General features: G+C 35.1%; 2 protein-coding genes across 2 annotated transcripts in view; both read left to right on the top strand.

The window, feature by feature from the left end:
• LOC118749741 (Down syndrome cell adhesion molecule-like protein Dscam2) overlaps positions 1–21952 on the top strand; it is a 266791-nt gene that overhangs the window by 115641 nt on the left and 129198 nt on the right. The window contains exon 3 of the mRNA XM_036484519.1: positions 14715–14857. Within this exon, the coding sequence (XP_036340412.1) occupies positions 14715–14857 (143 nt within the window). The remainder of the gene's footprint in view (positions 1–14714; positions 14858–21952) is intronic.
• LOC118749742 lies at positions 1681–3667 on the top strand. Its single transcript, XM_036484520.1, has 4 exons — positions 1681–2243; positions 2304–2431; positions 2847–3293; positions 3357–3667. Exons 1-3 carry the CDS (start codon positions 1849–1851, stop codon positions 3290–3292), a joined length of 969 nt encoding a protein of 322 aa, XP_036340413.1. The 5' UTR covers positions 1681–1848; the 3' UTR covers position 3293; positions 3357–3667.

The following is a 21952-nucleotide window of genomic DNA, read 5'->3' on the forward strand; positions in this document are numbered from 1 at the left end:
CATAAAAGGGCCACGTCCAAAATCCAAAAATTTATAATAATCTAATTTTCTACTCAGTAGTTATTGCAATAACCGATTTTGAGTCAATTAGCTTCAGTAGTTACTGACTTATCACAGTTTTCGTGTTTCTGTAAATTTTATACACTGAGAAAAAGGATTAGTTTCGACAACTAAAGATATTTGGTTCCCGAATTTTGACAATATTTGGGAACTGTGACCAAGGATTGGGAACTATTACCATGGGTTGGTAATTATAACTAAATATATTAAAGCTTCTAATATTCATCTAGGTTGTACCAAATCGTTAATTTAGTTTAAGGGTTTGGTAAATACTAATAAATATCTTTTTGAAGCATATTTCTACAAATTCCATTCAACTTAACGGATGGTTCATAAAAGGATGTCACTAAGCTCTGCTAATACAGATAAGCTTCAACACATGGTTTAGTCATAGTTACCCAATCTTAGTTGAGGCAACCACGATTTGGTTTGAGGGCGCTCTCATTTACAGGATTTTGGAGTACGGGAACATTTTTCCTGCAACTTCCTGCAAGTTCGTGTAAAATCCTGTAAGTTCATGGAGTACTGGATCAGAGCTATATTCATCCCCCTGCAAAAAATTGTGCGACTAATCTCTAACGAGAGTATTCCGAGATTACTCTCAATCGGGTACAATAGGGCATTAATTAGACGCAACTAGTCTCATACGGGTACTAATGGAGATCAATTACTCTCGACTCATCTCTTATGGGTATAATTGGGGATCAATTAGTCCCCAACTCATCTCTAACGGGTACTATTAACGATTTAATGATATGTACGCACTTAGTCAATGCAATTTCATGTGCGGCGTTGGCACGCAGAGAGAGTATTCGCCTAACAAAACTGAGCACCCCCGAGCAGCTGGCGCAAATTTTTATTTTTATTTTTTAAAAGTGACTAGTCGCTTTTTATACCCGTTCGGGTATAAAGGTGAACAATTAGTCTCTTCATAGGACATGCTCAAACAAAAGCGAACAGTTCATTCCATATAAAGAGATCAAAAGTGGTATTAGTCGCATGCTCCTTTGCGATTGCTCCCGGAGTCATCCCGGATTAGTCCCATTTTTTGCAGGGGCATGTGAGCCACCCCTGAATAATGCTCAGCGCTCTCTGAGCACATGTGTGTTTCACATACGAAGAGCGCCAGCTAAGCAATGCACACAGTCCCACTTATTGAATCGTTGGAATGCGCTAGTATGCCGACCATGCATGCGACTAATACCACTTTTGATCTCTTTATATGGAATGAACTGATCGCTTTTGTTCGAGCATGTCCTATGAAGAGACTAATTGTTCACCTTTATACCCGAACGGGTATGAAAAGCGACTAATCACTTTTAAAAAATAAAAATAAAAATTTGCACCAGCTGAGATTCGAACCGGGATGCTCAGTTTTGTTAGGCGAATACTCTCTCTGTGTGCCAACGCCGCACATGAAATTTCATTGACTAAGTGCGTACATATCATTAAATCGTTAATAGTACCCGTTAGAGATGAGTTGGGGACTAATTGATCTCCAATTATACCCATAGGGGATGAGTCGAGACTAATTGACCTCCAATAGTACCCGTATGAGACTAGTTGGGACTAATTAATGCCCAATTGTACCCGATTGAGAGTAATCTCGGAATACTCGCTTTAGAGATTAGTCGCACAATTTTTTGCAGGGTTGCATAAAAACGATTCAATGAATGAGACTGAGCGGATAGTGGGTAACGGGCTGACGGGTGGCGAATAGCTGATCCATTCCAGGCGGGAAAATTCGGACGGGTAAACACAATTGCGACGGAACGGTTTTTAGTTGACATGTTGTGGTTTAACAATAAAACCAATTTTGTAGTAAACTTTTCGTTTGCATTTCGTTTGTGTGTACGTGCAAAAATGTCCAATATTCAAAGACTGTTGCGGATAATTAAAATTATGTACAAATTGAGCACAATGTACGAGATGTACATGGAGGCGAGCAAGCGGTTGAAAAGGAGGTGGTGGGTGCGGCCTGCGAACCTCACCAGGAATGAGTTTGGGTTCCATGGAACATGTTTTCAACAACTGAAGCTGGAGGACGAGGAGAACTTTTTCAAAGCCACTAGGATGAGTGTTCCCAAGTTCCAGACTCTTTTGACTTTGATAAAAGAAAGACTCGCGCGTTTTTCGAGAAGAGCGCCAATAAATGAAGAAACTCGCTTGGCACTGACACTGATGTAATAAATTTTAGTCACAAATGCAACGAAATGGTTCAATAACAATATTTCTCATTTTAGCTACTTATCGAAAGGATGCAGCCCACAATATCTCGCCTGGTCGCACAAAATCGGGGTATCGAAAGTAAGGGAGATAATTTACGATACTTGCAATGCCTTGAGCATGAATGGAAAAAAATATCAGACAGGTTTGTAGTGACCATCTAGGTTTCCGTGTTGAAATTGAATGTTTTGTCTTCGTAAAAGTTTTACTTGAAAACGGGAATGCCAAATTATGTTGGAGCGGTCGATGGCAAGCATATAAAAATAGTTTGTCCGGCACGCAGCGGATCGTTGTTTTACAATTATAAAAAAACGTATAGTATCGTTCTAATGGCAGCCTGCGATTCCAACTACACGTTTACTTTTGTGGACGTGGGTGCGATGGGAAGCAAGAGTGACGGTGGAATTTTTTCACGTAGTGCATTTGGAAAAATGATTTTAAGAGGACACCTTAATATTCCACCAGATAACGCAATTCCAGGCAATTATAATTTTTCGTAAACATATACATATGTACATATATTTGTATATTGTTGTTAATTATATTTTTCAATGTTTTAGGAACAGAAACAACTTTCCAATACTATTTCGTGGGAGATAATGCATTCCCACCGAAGCACAACTTGATGCGTCCATATCCTGGCCGGAACTTATCAGCTATAAAGGACAACTTCAACAAAAAATTATCTCGTGCTCGTGTGCATATTGAAAATTCATTTGGAATTTTGGCTAGCAGGTGCAGAGTTCTACACACGAATATTCACGCAGCACCAAACAATCTGGATAAAATTGTGTTAGCGACAATTGTACTGCATAATTATCTAATGCTCGATAGGGAGAGTGGATATTTAAATGACGAGCTCGTCGAAAATGGTGTTCAGGTGCCAGGAACTTGGAGGGAATCCCACGCTTGGCTGCTTTCCTGCAGAATCGCACAAGCGAATCGGTCATGTGCAGATGCATTTAGGAGTAGCGACACACTGTCCGATATACTGTTTAATAATTGAGGTAAGATTAACTATTCACCCTTTATTAAAGTTCGATAATACTTAATATATTTAATTTAAACAGGACGCCGCATCTGATTTGTTGCTAAACGTGTCTTCAGTGTTGGAACTTTTACCACTGTACTATAAATTTTATTAAAATTCAATTTTATTTCTTTTCTATTTGCTTTAAAATTTAGTTTAACTTCAAATTCAATTTATTACATATTCATCAACTTCTGGACAAATAAATATGCAATTACAGCCCGCGACAAAATGATAGCACCTCAACATTTCGGTCAGTTTTCACTATTTGTGGTTTGTTTAATGCTCATTACTAGAATGCGGATGTTTATGAAGAAAACGCAGCCTAAAAATACTACAATCGAAATGTATGCAAACTTATATATTTTGCTTATAGTTAAGTGGTACATAACTACAAACAAAATGTATGCAAATTTATATATATTGCTGGTTATATTTGTGGTTAAATTTGTGATTAGGCTTCGTTTTCTGCATAAACATCCGCAGTCTAGTCATTTATTTTCTATGAAAGTACAGCTGTTTATTTAACAAATACCATATAAATCCAAATTTTAATCTATGTGAAAAAGTTATAAAAATTCCACAAGCCATACACTCATTGGAGTGCAATTGTGCAGGCATTTTAATTAGAATTTCTACAAAAATTTTTGGTATGCAATTTCATACCTTATTAAATTTTAGTATAATGAAATGAAAGTTTTAGGTTAAAAAAAATCGCGTTGATTTTGAGATAATTTTTATTTTGACCGTATCACATGGAAGAAAGTGCATAATACGGTCAACAAAAAAATATTTATAGAAAATTAATGACCATTATCATTATCGTTTTGTCACGGCCGGTGCATCAAAATTTACTAATTTTTATAAATAAGGCAATAACTACATATACACAACGGTGTCAAATGTAAGTGTAAATCTTGTTGTAATACAAAATTCACAATTATTTTCGTGCAACATTTCTTTCTCTACTTATTTATGAAAATATAATTCATTCTATACTTATATATACTTATATATTCATTATATAAAACATAAAAAATAAAATGAATAAAAATTAACTGAAAATGATATTTAATATTTTTGTATTAAATACTGCTGGACAAATAAATAGGAACCTCAAAATTGGCGAAATGTTATAATTAAACTAAACTACATTTCATATGTTGATATTAAAAACACTGATAAATAGGAACTTCAAAATTAGCAAAATCTTACAAAAGAATTAAGTATAATATTTGGTATTAAATTGACATCTGCACTTATAACTCTCATAAAAAATAAAGAAGACTTTAACTGCTTTATAAATAGAACATTTCTATGAAAATCACTTTATAGAGCTCTTTAAATCTATTTTATTTTCTATGAATAGGGCCGTTACACCCGATTTACATGATTCACATACTTGAAAGCAATTCTTGCTCATTCTCTTTTGTGTTTTCTATTTTCTTTTACACGTTTCAATTCTGTTGAATTCAAGTTTTTGGTTCTTTAAATGGGAAGCAACGAAAATGCCAAAGCAAAGCAAGAAAGTTGAAACGACTTGACGGTACAGACGCATGTGTACTCGTCCCTTTTTTTCTCACCCCCTCTCTTCCATATGCGAGCAGAATTGAATTCAATACTTGAACTGTGTAAAAGCAGTCTTAGTTTTTTGTCTAAAAATTGTTGATATACAACACATTTTCTGCAAAATTTCAAATTTATTACTTGGTGTATTTTAAATAAATCTAATTTATTGTATTACTTTTCAATTTCGCTGAAAATGTGTTGTAGTTATACAAACAATTTTTAAACATGAAATTAAGAATTTTCCCGACTTTTTTATAAGTGCAGATGTGAATTTGAATATTATTAGTTCATTTGTAACATTTCATATTAACATCGGCTTGGGATAAGTTTGCATCTATTATTTTATGAGCAAAAGATTCAAAAGGCGAGAACGTTGCATTTTTTTGTGGCACTTTGGCAAGGTCAGATACTGAGGCAACGCATTCCTCCATTGCTTTAGCAAAAGTATCCTTCAGTTCAGCATCGGCGCGTCGCTTAGTTGCCCTTCCGCTTGAACGTTCCGAAGAACATGAAGGTTGAGTATCGAAGTCTTCCACCATGGTGGAATTTGCTGGCAATAGATTCTCCATACCTTCCAAGAAACTTGTTGACAATTCTTCTAATTCTAGTATTTCAACGCTTCCGACAGTCCTTAATAAAGAAAAAGCGAAATAAGTAACTTTGATAAAAGAATTAGGCTCATAAGCATATCAAATGGTCTATTACCTTACAGGATCAAGTAAAGAATAGGTCCGGTGTGCTATAAAAAAAAATCAAGGTACCTCATAATTTTTTTGCAATTTATGAAACTTCAAAAACTTCTTTTTTTTGTCAAAAATTTTGAAATGAAACTACCTTCTTTTAGTATCATGATATAAGCTCTTAAAAATTTAGAAAATTTCACTTTACCCCTCTTACACATCACCTATTAAATTTCACCATATCTTTTTTTTTATACCCGAGCGCACTTGTGCACAAGGGTATTATAACTTTGTTCACATAACGGTTGTTTGTTACAGGCAAAACGAATCGAGATAGATATAGACAAATGTATACATAAATGATCAGAATGAAGAGAGAAATCGATTAAGCGGTGACTGTCTGTCCGTCCGTCCGTCTGTCTGTGCACACGATAACTCGAGTCAAAATTAAGATATCTTAACGAAGCTTGGTACGTGGACTTCTTTCGGGCGTACGATGGATGGTATTGAAAATGGGCAAAATCGGACAATAACCACGCCTACATCCCATATAACGGTAATTTTCAGAAATACGAAAACTGCGATATTTTAGTAACTACTGAAGATTATTCACTCAAAATTGATATTTACAATAATTTTTAGACAAAAAATAAGAATGTTATAAACTTATGAAAAATGGGCGTAGCCACGCCCACTTATGGTTACATGTGTATATCTTGGCAACCGCTGCACCGATTTCATCCAAACTTGGCACAGTTGTTGGCCTTGGTACAGCATACCAAATGGCAAATTTTTAGAATCGGACAATAACCACGCCCACATTCCATATACGGGTAATTTAGAGAAATACGAAATCTTCGATAAATCAGTAAATATTAAAGCTAATTTATTCAAAATTGATGCATGCAACAATCCTTTACCAAGAAATACGTTTATGATAAAATTTTGGGAAATGGGCGTGGCACCGCCCACTTATGATCACATATATGTATCTCGGTAACCGTTCTACCAATTTATACCAAACTCGGTATTTTTATTCTGCTTGGCACATAAAAGCAAAACGTTGAAAATTATTGAAATCGGACTAAAATTACGGCCGCTTTTCATATAACGGTAAATTTCAGAAATGTTTGAAACTCCAATATTTCGAAGTTTAAGAACGCTAATTTACTCAAAATTTATACACCCCGGCTTACCATGTAGCGGTAGCTTTCGGAAAGGTGAAAAACATATGTATATTTAATATTTGCGCTGGGTATTTAATGTTCGGCTCCGCCCGAACTTAGACTTTCTTACTTGTTACTTTTAGAATCAGTGGGACAGGGCGAACCACACCCACTTTATATATATATTTTTTTTTTATAGCACAACGGGACCTATTCTTACTTATGCAAACTTACGCCCTCGAATCTTTGCAATCATCCAAAAAGGATAAAGTCTCTTGGAGCTTCTATTTTTTACTGGGTACTAGTGCGCCACTGCCGGAGGCTAGCCCATTTCCGCGCTTTATTTTTTTGTATGTGTCCCGAAGAGTCTTCCATCGCCGTCTACAACTGTCCGCTAAGATGTTATTCCATATAAAATAAATACACTCAGGTAAGTAAATATTAGAGATGAGCAAAACGGTGATTTTACAATCACTGTGAAAACTGTTACTGTGATTTCCTGAAAACAGTGACTTTAATCGGTGATTCGAATCACTATTTTAGAATTATGTGAATTTTCGATGGTACAGCTTGATACATCCATTAAAAAAGCCGAAGACCAACGTAATAAGCACTCCATAATTTTATAATACTGTTATTAAAATGCAATTCGTAAAACTTTAAATGTATATTAGTTTCATATTATTACATTTTTAAATAAAAACTGACAAGTTTCTTTGTTGCTGAAAATGTAAATATAAGTTATATAAACATTTATTGTATAGATGAGTATTTTGAAAAGGATTTGAAGAGGATTTGATTTTCTAGAAATTATCCCTACTTCCAGATATCTATGCACCTCTATAATAGCTTTTGACGTAGGTGTTCCTTGTGGCACAACGTTTGCTGCTTTTTTGTCGTGCTCAAACCACACAGAAAACTCATCCGCATTATCGCCAGTCTCTTGATTGTTGTTTATGTCGTGCTGTTGTCCAGTTTTTTCTGAAAGGGCTGCAATTATGCTTTTTTCACCCAATCCCTTTCAGGCTCATGAAATGGAACTAACTTAAATCGGGGATCGCAAAATGTGTTGGCAGCCAATGTTTGGCTAGTTTCTTACTATATGCTTAAAGCTTAACAAAGGTAGATCAGCATTGCTTAAAGCAATTGTTGTTTTTATAGCCTACTCAAGCTGCAGAAAGCGTTCTAACATGTAAAACGTGCTATTCCAACGTGTTGGAGTATCTTGCAGAAGCTTAAGTGGCTGAGACGTACCCTGGTTTCGTTGATACTCGATTAGTTTTAAATTGGCAGTTGAACTTCGTTTGAAAAAGCCGACAATTGTTTTGGTTTTGGGGATGACTAAATTAATTTCATCGCTACATTTAAATCCGTCTTTGACTTTCAAATTTAGCGTATGTGCCATGCATCCCAAATGTTTCCATTTCAAATTGTTTTCAACTGCTGATTTTATATTGGCTGCGTTGTCAGAAACCGTAAGGATTACTTTTTTTTCGATGCCCCAACTTGTTACAATTTGTTTAAGCTCAGTGGCCAAATTTTCGGAAGTGTGACTTGCCAACATTTGCGGGCATCCTAGAGGTGTCGAGACCATTTTAAAATTTTCATTTATGTAGCGCGCAGTAACAGCCATGTAGCTATCGTTGTTGCAAGACGTCCAGCAGTCTGTCGTCAAGCAAACTTTTTGTATTTTAGCCATTCACTTTTGTACAGAAATTCTGCATTTTTCATATAAAGCTGGTAGCAGCGTGCGAGAAATGAGATACCTGTTGGGTAATTCGTAGTTGGGATTTAAAGACTTGACAAATTTTTTAAACGGCTCTTCCTCTACCAAGTGGAATGGCTGAAAACTTTCAGTGAATAAATCGAGGAGTTTACAGTCTATCATTTCTTTGTTCGCTTTTGTTAACGGCAACTTAGCGAAAGAAGAAATTTTTGGCTGCCGGCTTGTTGCACTTTCCGAATCTCGTATGATATTAACATCTGTCTCCACAACGACGTCTTCAACATTATCACCACCATTTTTACTACTCTATAAACATTTATGAAAAACCGTTAAAATAGTTTTTGAAACAAAACGTATGCAACTAACCTGTGGAAGTACTGAAGGGAGAGCTACTGTTGGATGCTTGCTTTTTAAATGTCTTTTTAGATTCGATAAACTTGTCTTACAAGACAACTTAGCAGCACATACATTACATTTCGCGTAACATCCGTCAATTGCTGTAAATAGTTTCCAAAGTTCACTCCTTTTTCGTTTCTCCATGGCTTTTATTCAATTAGTTAAAGCGAATTTGCCACCAGCAAAAAATTGGTTTGTGTTTTCAACGGAAAACGTTGGTCCGTAGTGTTGCCGTTAGTGAAACTCCGATTAAAGTAGAAATCCAAACAAGTGAAGTATTTTAGGGGGATTTGGGAGAAAAATTTAATAGCCGTCGAATTTATCGGCCTTTAAGCTAATAAATAGATTTTTACAGAGTTGTAAAAAGTAAAGTGACTTTATTACAATAAAGCGAAACACTCCAAACCTAATATGTACATAAAATACATGAAACAAAACTTCGCGAAGATAGTACTTGTATCAAGCATGCTTTTACCCTTTTAATGAAGATCTTAATTTAAAACATTACGGCAGTACTGTTTACCAGTTACAGCGATTGATGCAATTGTGAATGGTTCAACAGTAATAGTGATGCCACACGAGGTAGAATGAAAAAATAGGAAAACGGTGATTTAATATTTTTAATCACTGTGAAAATCGCTGTGAAAAAGTCGCCGATAGTGATTTTTTGTCCATCAGTAGTAAATACATATAAGTGATTTAAATTATGAGGTGCATTCCTACGGCAGTGATATTGGCAGGTTTTACAGGAAAATATTTTCTCGTACGCCACGTCACATGTGGTTTATTAAAGACAAAAACAGCTTTTCCTGTAAAACCTCCTAACCTTACTACCGCTTATTATGGGAACGCACTTTTAAACATTTTACATCTAAAACTGCCGGCATGGAATGCTGGCGTTGATGTAGAAGATTGGAGGCAACAGTGCCAGCAGCATCGTCAACAACAACAACTGCACCAATAAAAACAGCAACACCACCTCCACCAAAAATCCAGCGGACACCACAGTACGTCTTCAGCACGGCGGCTGTGACGAGGTTCAGCTGGTATTTCCCGGGGGCCACATGGCCTGTCTCGAGCATGAAGCTACCTCGCACATTACGCACTTCATAATACTTACAGCTTACATTTAGCACTTTCCCAATCTCCTCCCAAATTTGGTCCTTCTTCTGCACATTTCGGTAGTCCTTCAGAGATAAGTCGTAGATACACCGATATTTTCGCACCTCCTCTATCAACACCTCGTTGAAGCTCATTGTTCGATATGAAGAAAACTTTGCTTCTTTTTAAATTAATTATATTATTAAAATTTAATAAATATTGCTTTTGTTTGTAAACAAGCAAATTGACATTAAATGGTCAGAAAAGCAACCCTGTGTCTTCGACCCGACGGGAAAAATAGAAATGAATCTAAATATTTTCCCGCCGTAAAAAAACCAACGGCAAGAAATCCGTCCCCGCCGCAATTCTGTGCCACTTCATGCCATTTAATACGTTCTAATTTTGACAGCGGGTACCCGTCAACCCGCTATCCGGTGCAATTCTGTTTAGGGCATATGGGTGAAACACGCGTGTGGTCAGAGAGCGCTCAGTAAGCTATGCCATGTCGATCACTGCGCTATGTAGCAAGGATGAAAAAGTAGGTACAATTGTACCTTTTTCCGACGTTTGATGACTTAAAGGTACATTAGGTACAGTCACTAGATTTTAGGTACAATCATCTTTTGATCAGATGCATTTTTAGTTTTTTTTTTCCTTTACCGTGCTAATATATTTACTTATAGGCACGGGAAAAGCTTCGCTTTCATTTTGAAGAATAAACAATTATAAAGAAAAGTGGTCAATAGGAAGAAATTAAAAAAGTTATATTATGTATTATCTTAAACATTTTACATTGCATTTAGAGCAGCTACTACGAAAAATTAGCTTTTCTCAAATTCGTAGTTTTTTCCTATTAATTCAATGGCATTTGCGGTCAAATGAGCGAAAACATATTGTCAATGGGTCTAAAAATAGTCTTTTGATTGATTTAGATCAGAATAGGCTTTCAGGCGTGTACATGCGCTGCTAAAACGGCTATTTGTAAGTTTTTGGCCCATAATATCATCGATAAAGGTAGTTATAAGGGAAAGAAAGTTGTGTCAAAATATGTCGACAAATTTTGTTGTCAAAATATGACATAATGAAAACCAGCCTTTATTCGCCCATACAGTCCAGTGCCTAGGATGTCTTCAAATTTCATATTTTCTTTAGATGAGAACTATAGCTATTTGACCCATATTCGCTTTTTGATTTATGAAAATACATACATACATATATTTAAAATGCTTTCGAAGTTACTTACGGCAATTTGATTATTTTCTCTAGACTTGCTGCACCTATTAAAAGGAATCGGATAAGTGTGTTTTTTGTTTTTTTTCGCTAATATTATCAGTAGTCAAAATTAGACAAAAACAACGCTTCTACGATTCCCATTAGACTATAGTCTATAGCAGGGGTTCTTAAACTTTTAAGATGATGGAACCCTTACAAATCACCTTTCATTTTATGGAACCCCATATGAAATTACTAAAAATCGAAGGCAGTGCAATTTAAATATGAATAAAAACTTTTACTAGAAATAGTATACATACTTTAAATTTTAATGTGAAGAATGAAATTGTTTCACTCTTATTAACTATTGTATAAAATAGTAGTTCGATATAATGTCTGAAAGCTGTATGCGCATTTCTAGGGTAGCATTCAATTTCGACTTGAATTACGTTGTGACAGAAGCAAGCAAAGTTAAGATGGCCTGTTTAGCGACTTAATGATATTTACTCTTAACACTTACCCAAAACTCTTTCAGAGACACAGATTCAAATGTGTGGATTTTTTACCAAACCAATATTACTACTCCCATCCGAAAAATAATCTGAAAAATATTTCAGGTGATTTACCAAGTGCCCAGTAATGATATTTCACATTTCATTTGGCAATTCATCGCGTTCCTTGTAGATCTGCAAAATTATCGATGGTTGGACCATTCGATATTTTCGATAGTTTTGGGCATCACCAGTCGATAGTATCGATACTATCGGTAAGAGAAAAAATATGGGCACTACTTATATTGAATATAGTAATATTAGTAGAAAAAACAGAAATGTTAGTTTTAAACACCATTTCGGCGTGGTTTATTAAAAATAATAAATAAGTTATTTTAAGTAACAAAAACAACACGTTGCAAGTCTAAATTTTAAACAATTTACAAAAACGAGGAAAATTCGAGTTTTTCGAGTAATAAAAATTTCGAGCTTTTTAATTCGGTTTCTTAGAAAATGTTTGAGTATGTACTTTTGTAGTTTGAAGTAGCTAGGTCTCACTGTTGATTCTTGGCAATTATTTGTATTTGAAGGTTTCTGCGATAGTGGCTACCATTCATCGATAGTGGTGTCAAATTGAAACTATCGATACTATCGATAGTGTCATCGATAGTTTTGCAGCTCTAGTTCCTTGTAGAAAGTTTTATATAACTCTTTGGCTACAGCGGCCAACAACACAAACCGGTTAGAAAAAAACAAGGTAGCAACCGCAAGCTCAACGCTCTTATGTAGGCATGGCACTCTGTACGGCAATTATACCAACTACAAGTACATATGTATGTATACTTGAAAATAGATAATTGCATCTCGGTCAAGCTGTTTATAGAACTTTTCTTTCTGTTTGCAACTCAAACCGACCGCCGTGCTTATTCATACCAAAATAGATCTCGCGAAATCCCGGTGACTTTTCTCCAGAACCCTTGGGTTCCGCGGAACACACTTTAAGAAGCTCTGGCCTAGATATAGGCCCAGTTAAAAAAAAACCTAATCATGTTTAAAGTAAATTCATCTTTTGTTTTTATGTTTTAAATAAAATTTATAAAAAAAAACTACAAATAAATTATATAACTTTTTTTAGGTACAATCTGTCTCATTTAGGTACATTTATTTTATGATATTAGGTACAATCTGAAATTTCCACTTTTCATCCCTGCTATGTAGAGAAAGAAAAGTGTGTGCTATGAAATGCCCAGGCTTATTTGTCTCAGTTTCAGTTTTGCCATCGCCGCGAGTTGTTTCGGTGTGCGCATAGTTAGGCTGACTTCCAAAACGTCAATTGCTTTGCATACGTACAAAGTATAAGGTTCCATAACGCCGAACTACAAAATATTGACAATGTATACTGTTCCAAAACGCAGCCGAAAAGTTATCGAAACGCATCGCTCGAGCAATCAGCGCATCAGAAACAAAGTTGATGCTTCGTTTGTTATCGGTTAGCATTGGTGTTTTAGAAATGGAAAATTCAGAAAAATTGTTCATTGCTATATTGAATATTTAAAATATGCAATGTATATGGTTGCAATGTGTCGCAACTCTGCATATACAAACAGTTTGAATACCGCAGTATAACAGTGTCCAAACATTGTATTGATACGTTTTGGAAGTCAGCCTTATTTAAAAATATAAAGTTTGATGCCAACCGGGGTTTTTCAGTGGATATATAATTCATGTGAATTATAATTTGAAAGTATCTATTTAGCCAAGGAAAAAGCAAAGCAGTATACTTAAACCAGCACTTCCAGCAGATATTGACCTTGGTTTTCGCACGACTATTCCTGTTTCATCGTTTCTTTTTAGGAAATTCTTACCACCATATACATATGTATTATTTACACTAGTAACTATTTATGTAAATATGTATGTATTTTTTATGCTTAATATATGCAAATAAAAGAAGAAATTAACACAAAAACCATCGATTAAATTTTTATTTGTGTCAAACTGAAACTTTTTTTCCAATAATAAACGGTTAGCTGATTCAAGTCTACAGCAGGTTCACAAAATTAATTGAAAACTTGTATCAACCAAATCATTGTTTATATTTGCTCAACAATGATTTTATTCAACTAACAATATTGTCCACTCAAGGTAGTCGTTTTGTAATTATTAACAAATATACATTTGTCCCAACTAGAAGTCTCAAGCAAATTGCAGACTTTCGTGAACTAGATATTTATTTCGTCATATCCAACTATGCCACTTGGTCACTATAACCAAATCTTGGTAATTATAACTAAACCTTTTTCTGAGTGTATGCGAGGTGAGCGTGTGTATTGCCCAATTTCAAAGTTTTTCAACCAATGTCTTAGCTGACACAAGCAAGCTACTAAGATACAGTATTTCATCATCAGTGGGCGGGGTCACGCCCCATTTCCAAAATTTTCATAATATTATTTTGTACCAAAATTTTACTTTACATACTAATTTTCAGCAATTTGGATCCAACATTTACTGAAATATCGTAGTTTTTGCATTTTTCGAAAATAGCTTTATATGAGAAGTGGGCGTGGTTACAGGCCGATTTTGGCCATTTTCAATAGCAACCTACCTTGGATAAAGGGAAACCTACATACCAAATTTCATTGAGATATCTCAATTGTTGCTCCAGCTGCTGGCTTAATCGACATTTATTTTTAGTCAGATGATTTATGTATACATTTGTCTATATCTGTCTCGATTCCTTTTGGCTGTTACAAACAACCATTATGCGAACAAAATTATAATATTCTTGTGCACAAGTGCGGTCGGGTATAAAAATCTCAAATAAAAGCTTGATTGTTCGGGCTTAAACTTGTAAAAGCAGTGCCTATTGAATTTATAAATAGGAACAGGTCATAAAAGCAAAGCAATTTGAGTTTTGATTAAAAAAAATAGTTGAAATTAATATTATTGACTCGTGTTGTAAATATGAGTACTGCCATCGAATCCTTTTTATATAAGTACTAGCATCGATACTTTTCTCATAAGGTCTCTCACTATATATTCCCTTGTTTTTTATAGGGTGTCGCATAGTGCCAAAGTGAATATCTACGGGCTTCCATTTATTCGAGAAATGCCGAAAATAACTGGTATATCGGGCTCCGACTTAGTTGTGAAATGTCCAGTTGCTGGCTACCCCATCGATAAAATTCACTGGGAGCGAGGTAAGTATTACATATATGTAAAGATTAACGGTAACCGAGATCTTTAGTATCTAAGTTTTCATCGCAGTACTCTCTTCCTATCTACAACCTGCTTCACTTTAATATTATAAATACAAGAGACTGTTGCTTTGTAGTAAGGAATCAGTAGTGCATTTACGAACAAGAGTTTCATTATCTATAATTGAAAGGAAAACTTTAACGCTACATTCTGTGGTTGATTTCGTTACGATATATACCCAAAAGTTGGGGTCCAACTCGAATACCCTTACTCATGAAAATTGATGTGTAAACATATGCGTACGGCTCGGCGAATCATAAAAATACGTTTACATATAAATACTATAATCGCAACCAAAGTTCGATTGTTAATCACCCCGTTTTCACAGGCAAATCTCAGATTACTAGCCGTAAAATTTCTTGTACTTCTCACAACTTACGGAAAAAAAAGTTAAGTTTCTTCTCTGTGCCACCGCAATCACTTTTTTCTGCTATATTAAGCAATTTAAATATATATTAACTTAATATTTTACTAAAAATACCTTTAAAAACCAAGGAGAAGACGTACATAGCGTACATTTTTGTTTACTTTTACATTTGACATTTCTCCTCTTCCTCGCAAATATAATCGATATAACTAAAAGTTGTCGGCTTAACCTGAGATTATTTTATAATTATTTTGTATGGCTCAAGGCTTTTTCTAATTACAAATTAGGGAGTTGAGCTCGAAACTGCGGATAATTTACTTACATGTATTACATATGTATATACACTAGGGTGGCCCTTAAAAATGAAATTTTAAGTCTCACCCCCTCAGTCGCTAATACAATGGTCAAAGATAACACATATAAATTTTAGTCCCGATTGGAGACAGTTAAGGCGTGTCGCACAGGGGTCAAAGTTCAGATTCCTCTATGGAGACTCAGAAAATTGAAATAAATTTTTTTTCATCTAATACCCAAAATCGATACTACTGTAGGCGCAGATATCACGTATAAATTTTGGTCTCGATTGGAGTCTGTTAAGGCGTGTTGCACAGGGGTCAAAGTTCAGATTCCCCTATGGCCCAAAACGCGGACTGTTACATTACATTTTGGCTCACACTGATTTTTAAATACCGCTGAAACTCGCGAGAATACAATTTTCGGATAATTTTTCTTTTTGCATCGGAAAGCATAAGTATGTGGCATTATTTAATACATACAAACATATATTGTAACTCCTGTTGTTTAGGAGTTATGGATGTTTCAACAGTGGACTGTTTCATTACAATTTTTGGAAGTACTTTTTAAAGTTGCTTTATATTATTGAAAAAGTCTGCTCTCCTAATATAATGTTGTCAAAAGTTGGTACACAGTTTCCTAGCTTCAGGATGGAATTCAAGAACTACGTATTAATTGAACTTATAAAATTAATTTTGAGGTCAATATTTGTAAAAAATAGTCGGACTGGTACGTTACAGAAAAAGACTGTTACGTTACCTGTGCGATATACGTGTAGCGATAGGATTATAATTAGGTATTTAAATCGTTTTTAGTGTGTTTTATGCAATAAGTAGCATCATGATACAAAAAGAAGGTAGTTTCATTTCAAAATTTTTGACAAAAAATAAGTTTTTGAAGTTTCATAAATTGTACAAAATTATGAGCTACCTTGCCACATTGATATCAATGAAACAATACATCAGAGGGTTTAATGTTGTGCGTTGGAAATGTTCGGTTATTTGTAAAATGATTTTTTGGTGGGGAGCGGAAACGGAAGGTGCGTGTCACCAAAAACTTACTAGAAAGAGAACAGTATAAACTTTAAGATAATTCACCCTTCGCCTCCCTGCCCCTTCTACAGACACTCGGGGCCCATTTCAAAATGGGGTAAAATTAGCATTTTCGCAAAGAAAAATTAAACTCGTGTTAGGCCATCAGCAGTGGGTACTCTTTTCCATTTTGGTAGCCTTCGGCCGCGCTAGTGAAAATAACCTCATCAGTCCAACTCTGGTTACGCCATCCACAGTACAAATTTACAAAAAAAGTGCATATTTTAAACCGAAACCTTTGTTTTAACTTAAAGCTTAGTCCTTTGGCTAGACGTATATGTTAAAATTTTTTGATTCGGGTCACGGGTTTGAACACGATAACCCAAAATCATTGTACAAATTAGTGATGTTGCGAATGTGGAATTTTAGACATCCGCGGATGCGAATGCGTATGCGAATATCTAAAAGCTAACAACCGCGAATGCGGATGTCAAGTATTTTTAATAAACAATTAGAATCTAGCATAATGGCGAGATCGTTGTTTAAAAAGCGCTTACAAGGCAAACCAGATGTGTCAGGTTTTTCTAAAGCTTTTTAAAAATAGTTCTCCATTGTCATTCCTTTGGCTGTTTCAGAATTTGGGGAATCTGTAACTTCATCAGCGTTTTTCGATTTTAGTTTTTGTAGTTCATTTTGAATACTTTCTTCTGGGACTGGTTTGAACAATCCGTGCCTATAGCGAGCTAAATAGGTGGATATGGAAAATAAATTATTGTTTCCCTGAAATGAAAATTTGAACAAAATTCTGTTTTCAAAGTCGTGGCTGTCAGCGGAATCGGATAAGAACACTGTTATTTTTTAAAAAAGCACCCCGTTTTTTAAAAACATTTGAATCTCAGATACTTACGTAATTCTTATCTTATTAAAGGTCAGACCTATAAGTCTTTTAATTATTTGAGCATCGCTCCTCTTTATAGCCAGACGTTGATCATTTCAGCTGGAAATCCCTATTGAAGGAGCTTACTCTTTGACTTTAAATAGCAAAGAAGGGACAGTATATATCCATCCGAAAAAATATTGCCCGACAAGTAAACAAAATTACTGTTCTTTAATTTTTTGCTAAAAATAAATTCCCCAAAGAGCCCCATTTGAAATTATTGAAACGAATATATGTAACATCAAAGGCAAATCACGAAAATTTGGTTAAGATCTACAGTGCACAGCTTCTTTTTTTGTGTCTAGTAGTTTTTTTTAAATTGGTCCAAAAAAATAATATTAAAGAAAGAAACCAATGCAGGTATTGAAAGAAGAGAAAACAAAAAATATTGTTAAAAAGGCTAGGTTCCCTTTTACGTACGTCAAAGGTCAAGTAGAAGTTGGAACTTGCATGACTGCCCATTGATTGCTCAGTTATATAGCCGAAGAAATAATAAGTTTAAATACATTTTTGCTTAAGTTGATAAATATGAACAGTTTTGTTACAGAAATACTCCCACGACCACAGGCAAAAATATTGGCTACAATTTGTCATTTTGTTTGCCATATATACGTTTTATCGGTGCACTTGCACAACATTCGTATTCGCAAAAGCTCCGCATTGATTATTGCGAATGCGAAAGCGAATGCGAATGTTAAAATTAATGCGGAAGCTCCGCAGTTGCGAATGCGAATGCGAATATTCGCAACAACCCTGGTACAAATATCCGAACCGTAACCAAACTGTCTTACTTATGCCATTTTCTAGAAACAAAAACTTTCTAAAATGAAACTGCAGTAGTTTTCATCTTATGTGGATAATTCTTGTCACAAATACCTGGTTTCTTGCTTATATTTATGCATATATATTTTTGAGCAGCGCCACACCTTAACAAAAAATTCCGAGAATCCAAAATTGGTACTGTTCAAGTTGCATGGCATCATTTTAACTCCATCTCCACCCTCTTCCACGGATAACGGTACATCGGTTAGAGGTTTAAAAATATTTTGTGTCAGCAATTTGTCATCAAACTGCATTAAATCGTATTACGTACTCTATCCTCTATCCAAAAAACTTCATTTTCGAACGTTTGCACAGGTGTATCCAATTCCTTCAGTTTGAAAACGCGCAAGACTTTTTAATGTTTTCATCCAACTTCACTAACTTAAATTTTTTTTTTACTTTTTCAAGAAACAAAAATTTTTCTGCTAGTCAATCTGGTAGCATGGTTTTAATGAAATGTCATAAACTTATTAAAAGTCAAGTGGTCGGCAACAACAACGAATGTCAATAAATGAAACTACCTTCTATTTTTGTATCATGAGTAGCATGAATTCAGTAGTCTTGCGATGTGACAAGTAATTCAAAGAAATTAAGAACATGATAATTATGAATACAGATTGCAAAGTTTCTGATGCTGTGCAGCCGTAGGTCGTTTCCGAAGTAATTTTCTGCGTAGAACTCGAACTCGATCTTAGAATTGTATTTCACGAAAAACGGCTTTAATGGCTTATTTTGTTTGCTCTATGCTATTTAGTACTATTCTTACCCTTCAAATGTTAGATTCGAGGAGTCGGCATTTTGTAGAATAATAGTAGTACTAGGAAAATAGCCGAAATAATTCCAATAGATTTTTATTATTTAATCGGAAAACCTTCTTCTTTCCGCTTCTTATTTCGCTTCTCTTGACTTCGTTCCTTTTTGAAATAATATAATTCTCGCGTATTCTATTTTTCTACGTAATTCTTATCTTATCAGTTTATATAAGTTAGAAAAAATAACAGTTTTAACTATGGGACAATAATACGTTGAATAGCTTCCAATGTTGCTTGTAAAATGAACCCTATCTTTAACTAAATAGGAAAAAAGGTTACCTAAGAATTAAATTAGTTCAAAAGACTGTTACTTTACAAAAAGCTTTCCACCGAAAACATATGGGTAATGAAGAGTATGTGGAACTACTTTATTTTACTGTGAAATAAGGCCGAAATGCTCGAAGAAAACTATATTTTTCCTTTTTTTAGTTTGGTGGATTCCGCGCCACAAAACTTTTTAATATTTTGGACTGTTACATTACATTAAAAAATAGTGCCGACTTGATTTTCATATAGAAAACTATTCGCTAATTTTTTTGTCGAATACTTTTTTTTATTAACTTCAAAATAATACAAGGCAAGCGAAGAGAGGCAAGTATAATGCAAAAAAGTGGTGGACCTTAAATATAAACTACCCTTTAGTTTCATGTTGTGCTTGTTTAATATTCGTTTATTTAAAGGTGTCTCAAGAATAAGTGAATTTTCATGTTTTACAGAAGGAGATTCGCGTTAATATTGATGTTGTCCGATACCTTAGAATATGTATGACCCAGATATAATCCAAAATCTGCGAAACCTGAGAAAAAAAAATTTTCCCCTTGGTTTCGTTTTCGGCGATTTGGGCCCTATGGAGACTCAAAAAATTTAAATTAATTTTTTTTGTACGCCTTACGCTACTCAAATGGGGACCAAAATTTATATGTGACATCTTCGACGTTAGTAGTATCGATTTTGGGTATTAGATGAAAAAAATATTAATTTTAATTTTTTGAGTCTCCATAGAGGAATCTGAACTTTGACCCCTGTGCGACACGCCTAAACCGTCTCCGATGAAAAGTGTCAAGCGATCAGCTGATTTGCATGTGCAAACAAAAACAGAAAGCGGTGAAAGAAAAGAACCTTATATTTGTAAAAAAAAAATGGAAGTAAACAACGAAATATTTGAATATGTATAGATTTTAATAATTAGTTAGTGATATTTCAGCCAAATCAGTGTTGTACAAATGACATGTAAACAAACCGACTGATGTTTTTACAGGAAATAGTGCTTTTTGCGTTCCCGTGCATTTCTGCATCTGTTCTCGTTTTACTCTCACTTGAGAGAGTAAAATTGTAGTTTGTCAGCACAAATAAAATTGTAGTTTCCCACCATAACCAACCAAAACCTACCAAAAATTTTTTTGAGTCTTAATATTCTTTTTGCAATGTCAAATTTATGAAAACATAGCTAACATAACACTAAGTAAAACTAACCACAGCTAGTAAAATAAAAACAAATTAAAAGCGTATAACGTATTCATTTTACTGTACAGACTTGCCCAAATTTATGTCTCTTTACACATAGATACATATCATCACTAGATACGAATAAAGACGCGAGCTCAAAAGTTGACAGCGAAAAAAGACTCGTAAAAAAATGTTGGCAAAGAAAGACTCTTAACATAGGTGACGGCAAGAAAGCAGCGTTAACCTCTTTGGCGGCGAAGAAAGACGCATAAACTTACTTTCGCGGTCAACTACGTTTGCGAGTGTAACAGTATACGAATTCCCAAAGAGTTTTTGATGTTGAATCCATGTTCACGCGTCTTTTTTCTCAATTTCTTTCACGTGTCCTTTTTCGTCGTCAAAACACCCGAGTGTTTTTATTCGTGTCTACTGACGATATTATTATTATTATTACGTCGGAGATACCTGCGCTGTGACCTAAGAATATATACTGTGCTAAATCCTAATTGTTATCACTCCAACCTTAGGCTATTTAAAAAGCTCAGCACTTTGGATGAAGCCATGTTCCAAACTTTAGATGGAGAAGAGAATAGCTCCCCAAGGTGTATCAATCTACGTGGACAGGCAAATAGAATATACTCTGGAGTTTCCTTCACCAGCCCACAAAACCTACAGTCCATCTCTGCAGAAAGACCCACTTAATTCAAACGGTACGTTAACTTGCAGGGTGCTGTCAGGTTTCCAGTAAGAGTTATAAGTTCAAAGGTGTCTTTCGGAGTTCCTCGCGGAAAGAGTTATGAATCTCTTTTATTTTCTTATTCCCTTTGACTTTCGCCAGTCGGCAGCAATTTGAGATTATTCTCAGCTAGCTCCTAAGTAGGTCTGCAGTGTATCATTTGGATGTACCGCAGAATGGCTCGGAACCATGCAAACGCATTTGGGCTCCTCGCTTTTCGAGATAGTCAGCCCTTTCGTTACCTTCAAACCCTTCATGTCCCTGAACCCTCCGCAGCGTTACGCTATTGTGGGCTCCCAGGTGGTTCAAGAGTTCACAAGCCTTGATGCCGTTTTAAAAGACTCTAAGGCCTTTAACGCTGCCTGAATATCTAAAATAATATTTATTCTGGCCTCATTTGCCTTCTACGATGACAACCGCGAACATAGACTTGGAATATGGTTGGGTACGAGCCCATTGGCAGACTTTTCTGAAAAGGTGCCAAGTCCGTTTTTTTCCAAAGTTTGGTTTTTGATGCAGAATGGCTGGTAATACGAAACTAAATCGATTTTTCGTCTCTCCTGAAGAATTAAAAAAAAAAAATGGACTTGGC

This window comes from Rhagoletis pomonella, unplaced genomic scaffold (assembly GCF_013731165.1).
Source record: "Rhagoletis pomonella isolate Grant_MI unplaced genomic scaffold, Rhpom_1.0 Rhpom_scaffold_00039, whole genome shotgun sequence".
NCBI lineage: Eukaryota > Metazoa > Arthropoda > Insecta > Diptera > Tephritidae > Rhagoletis > Rhagoletis pomonella.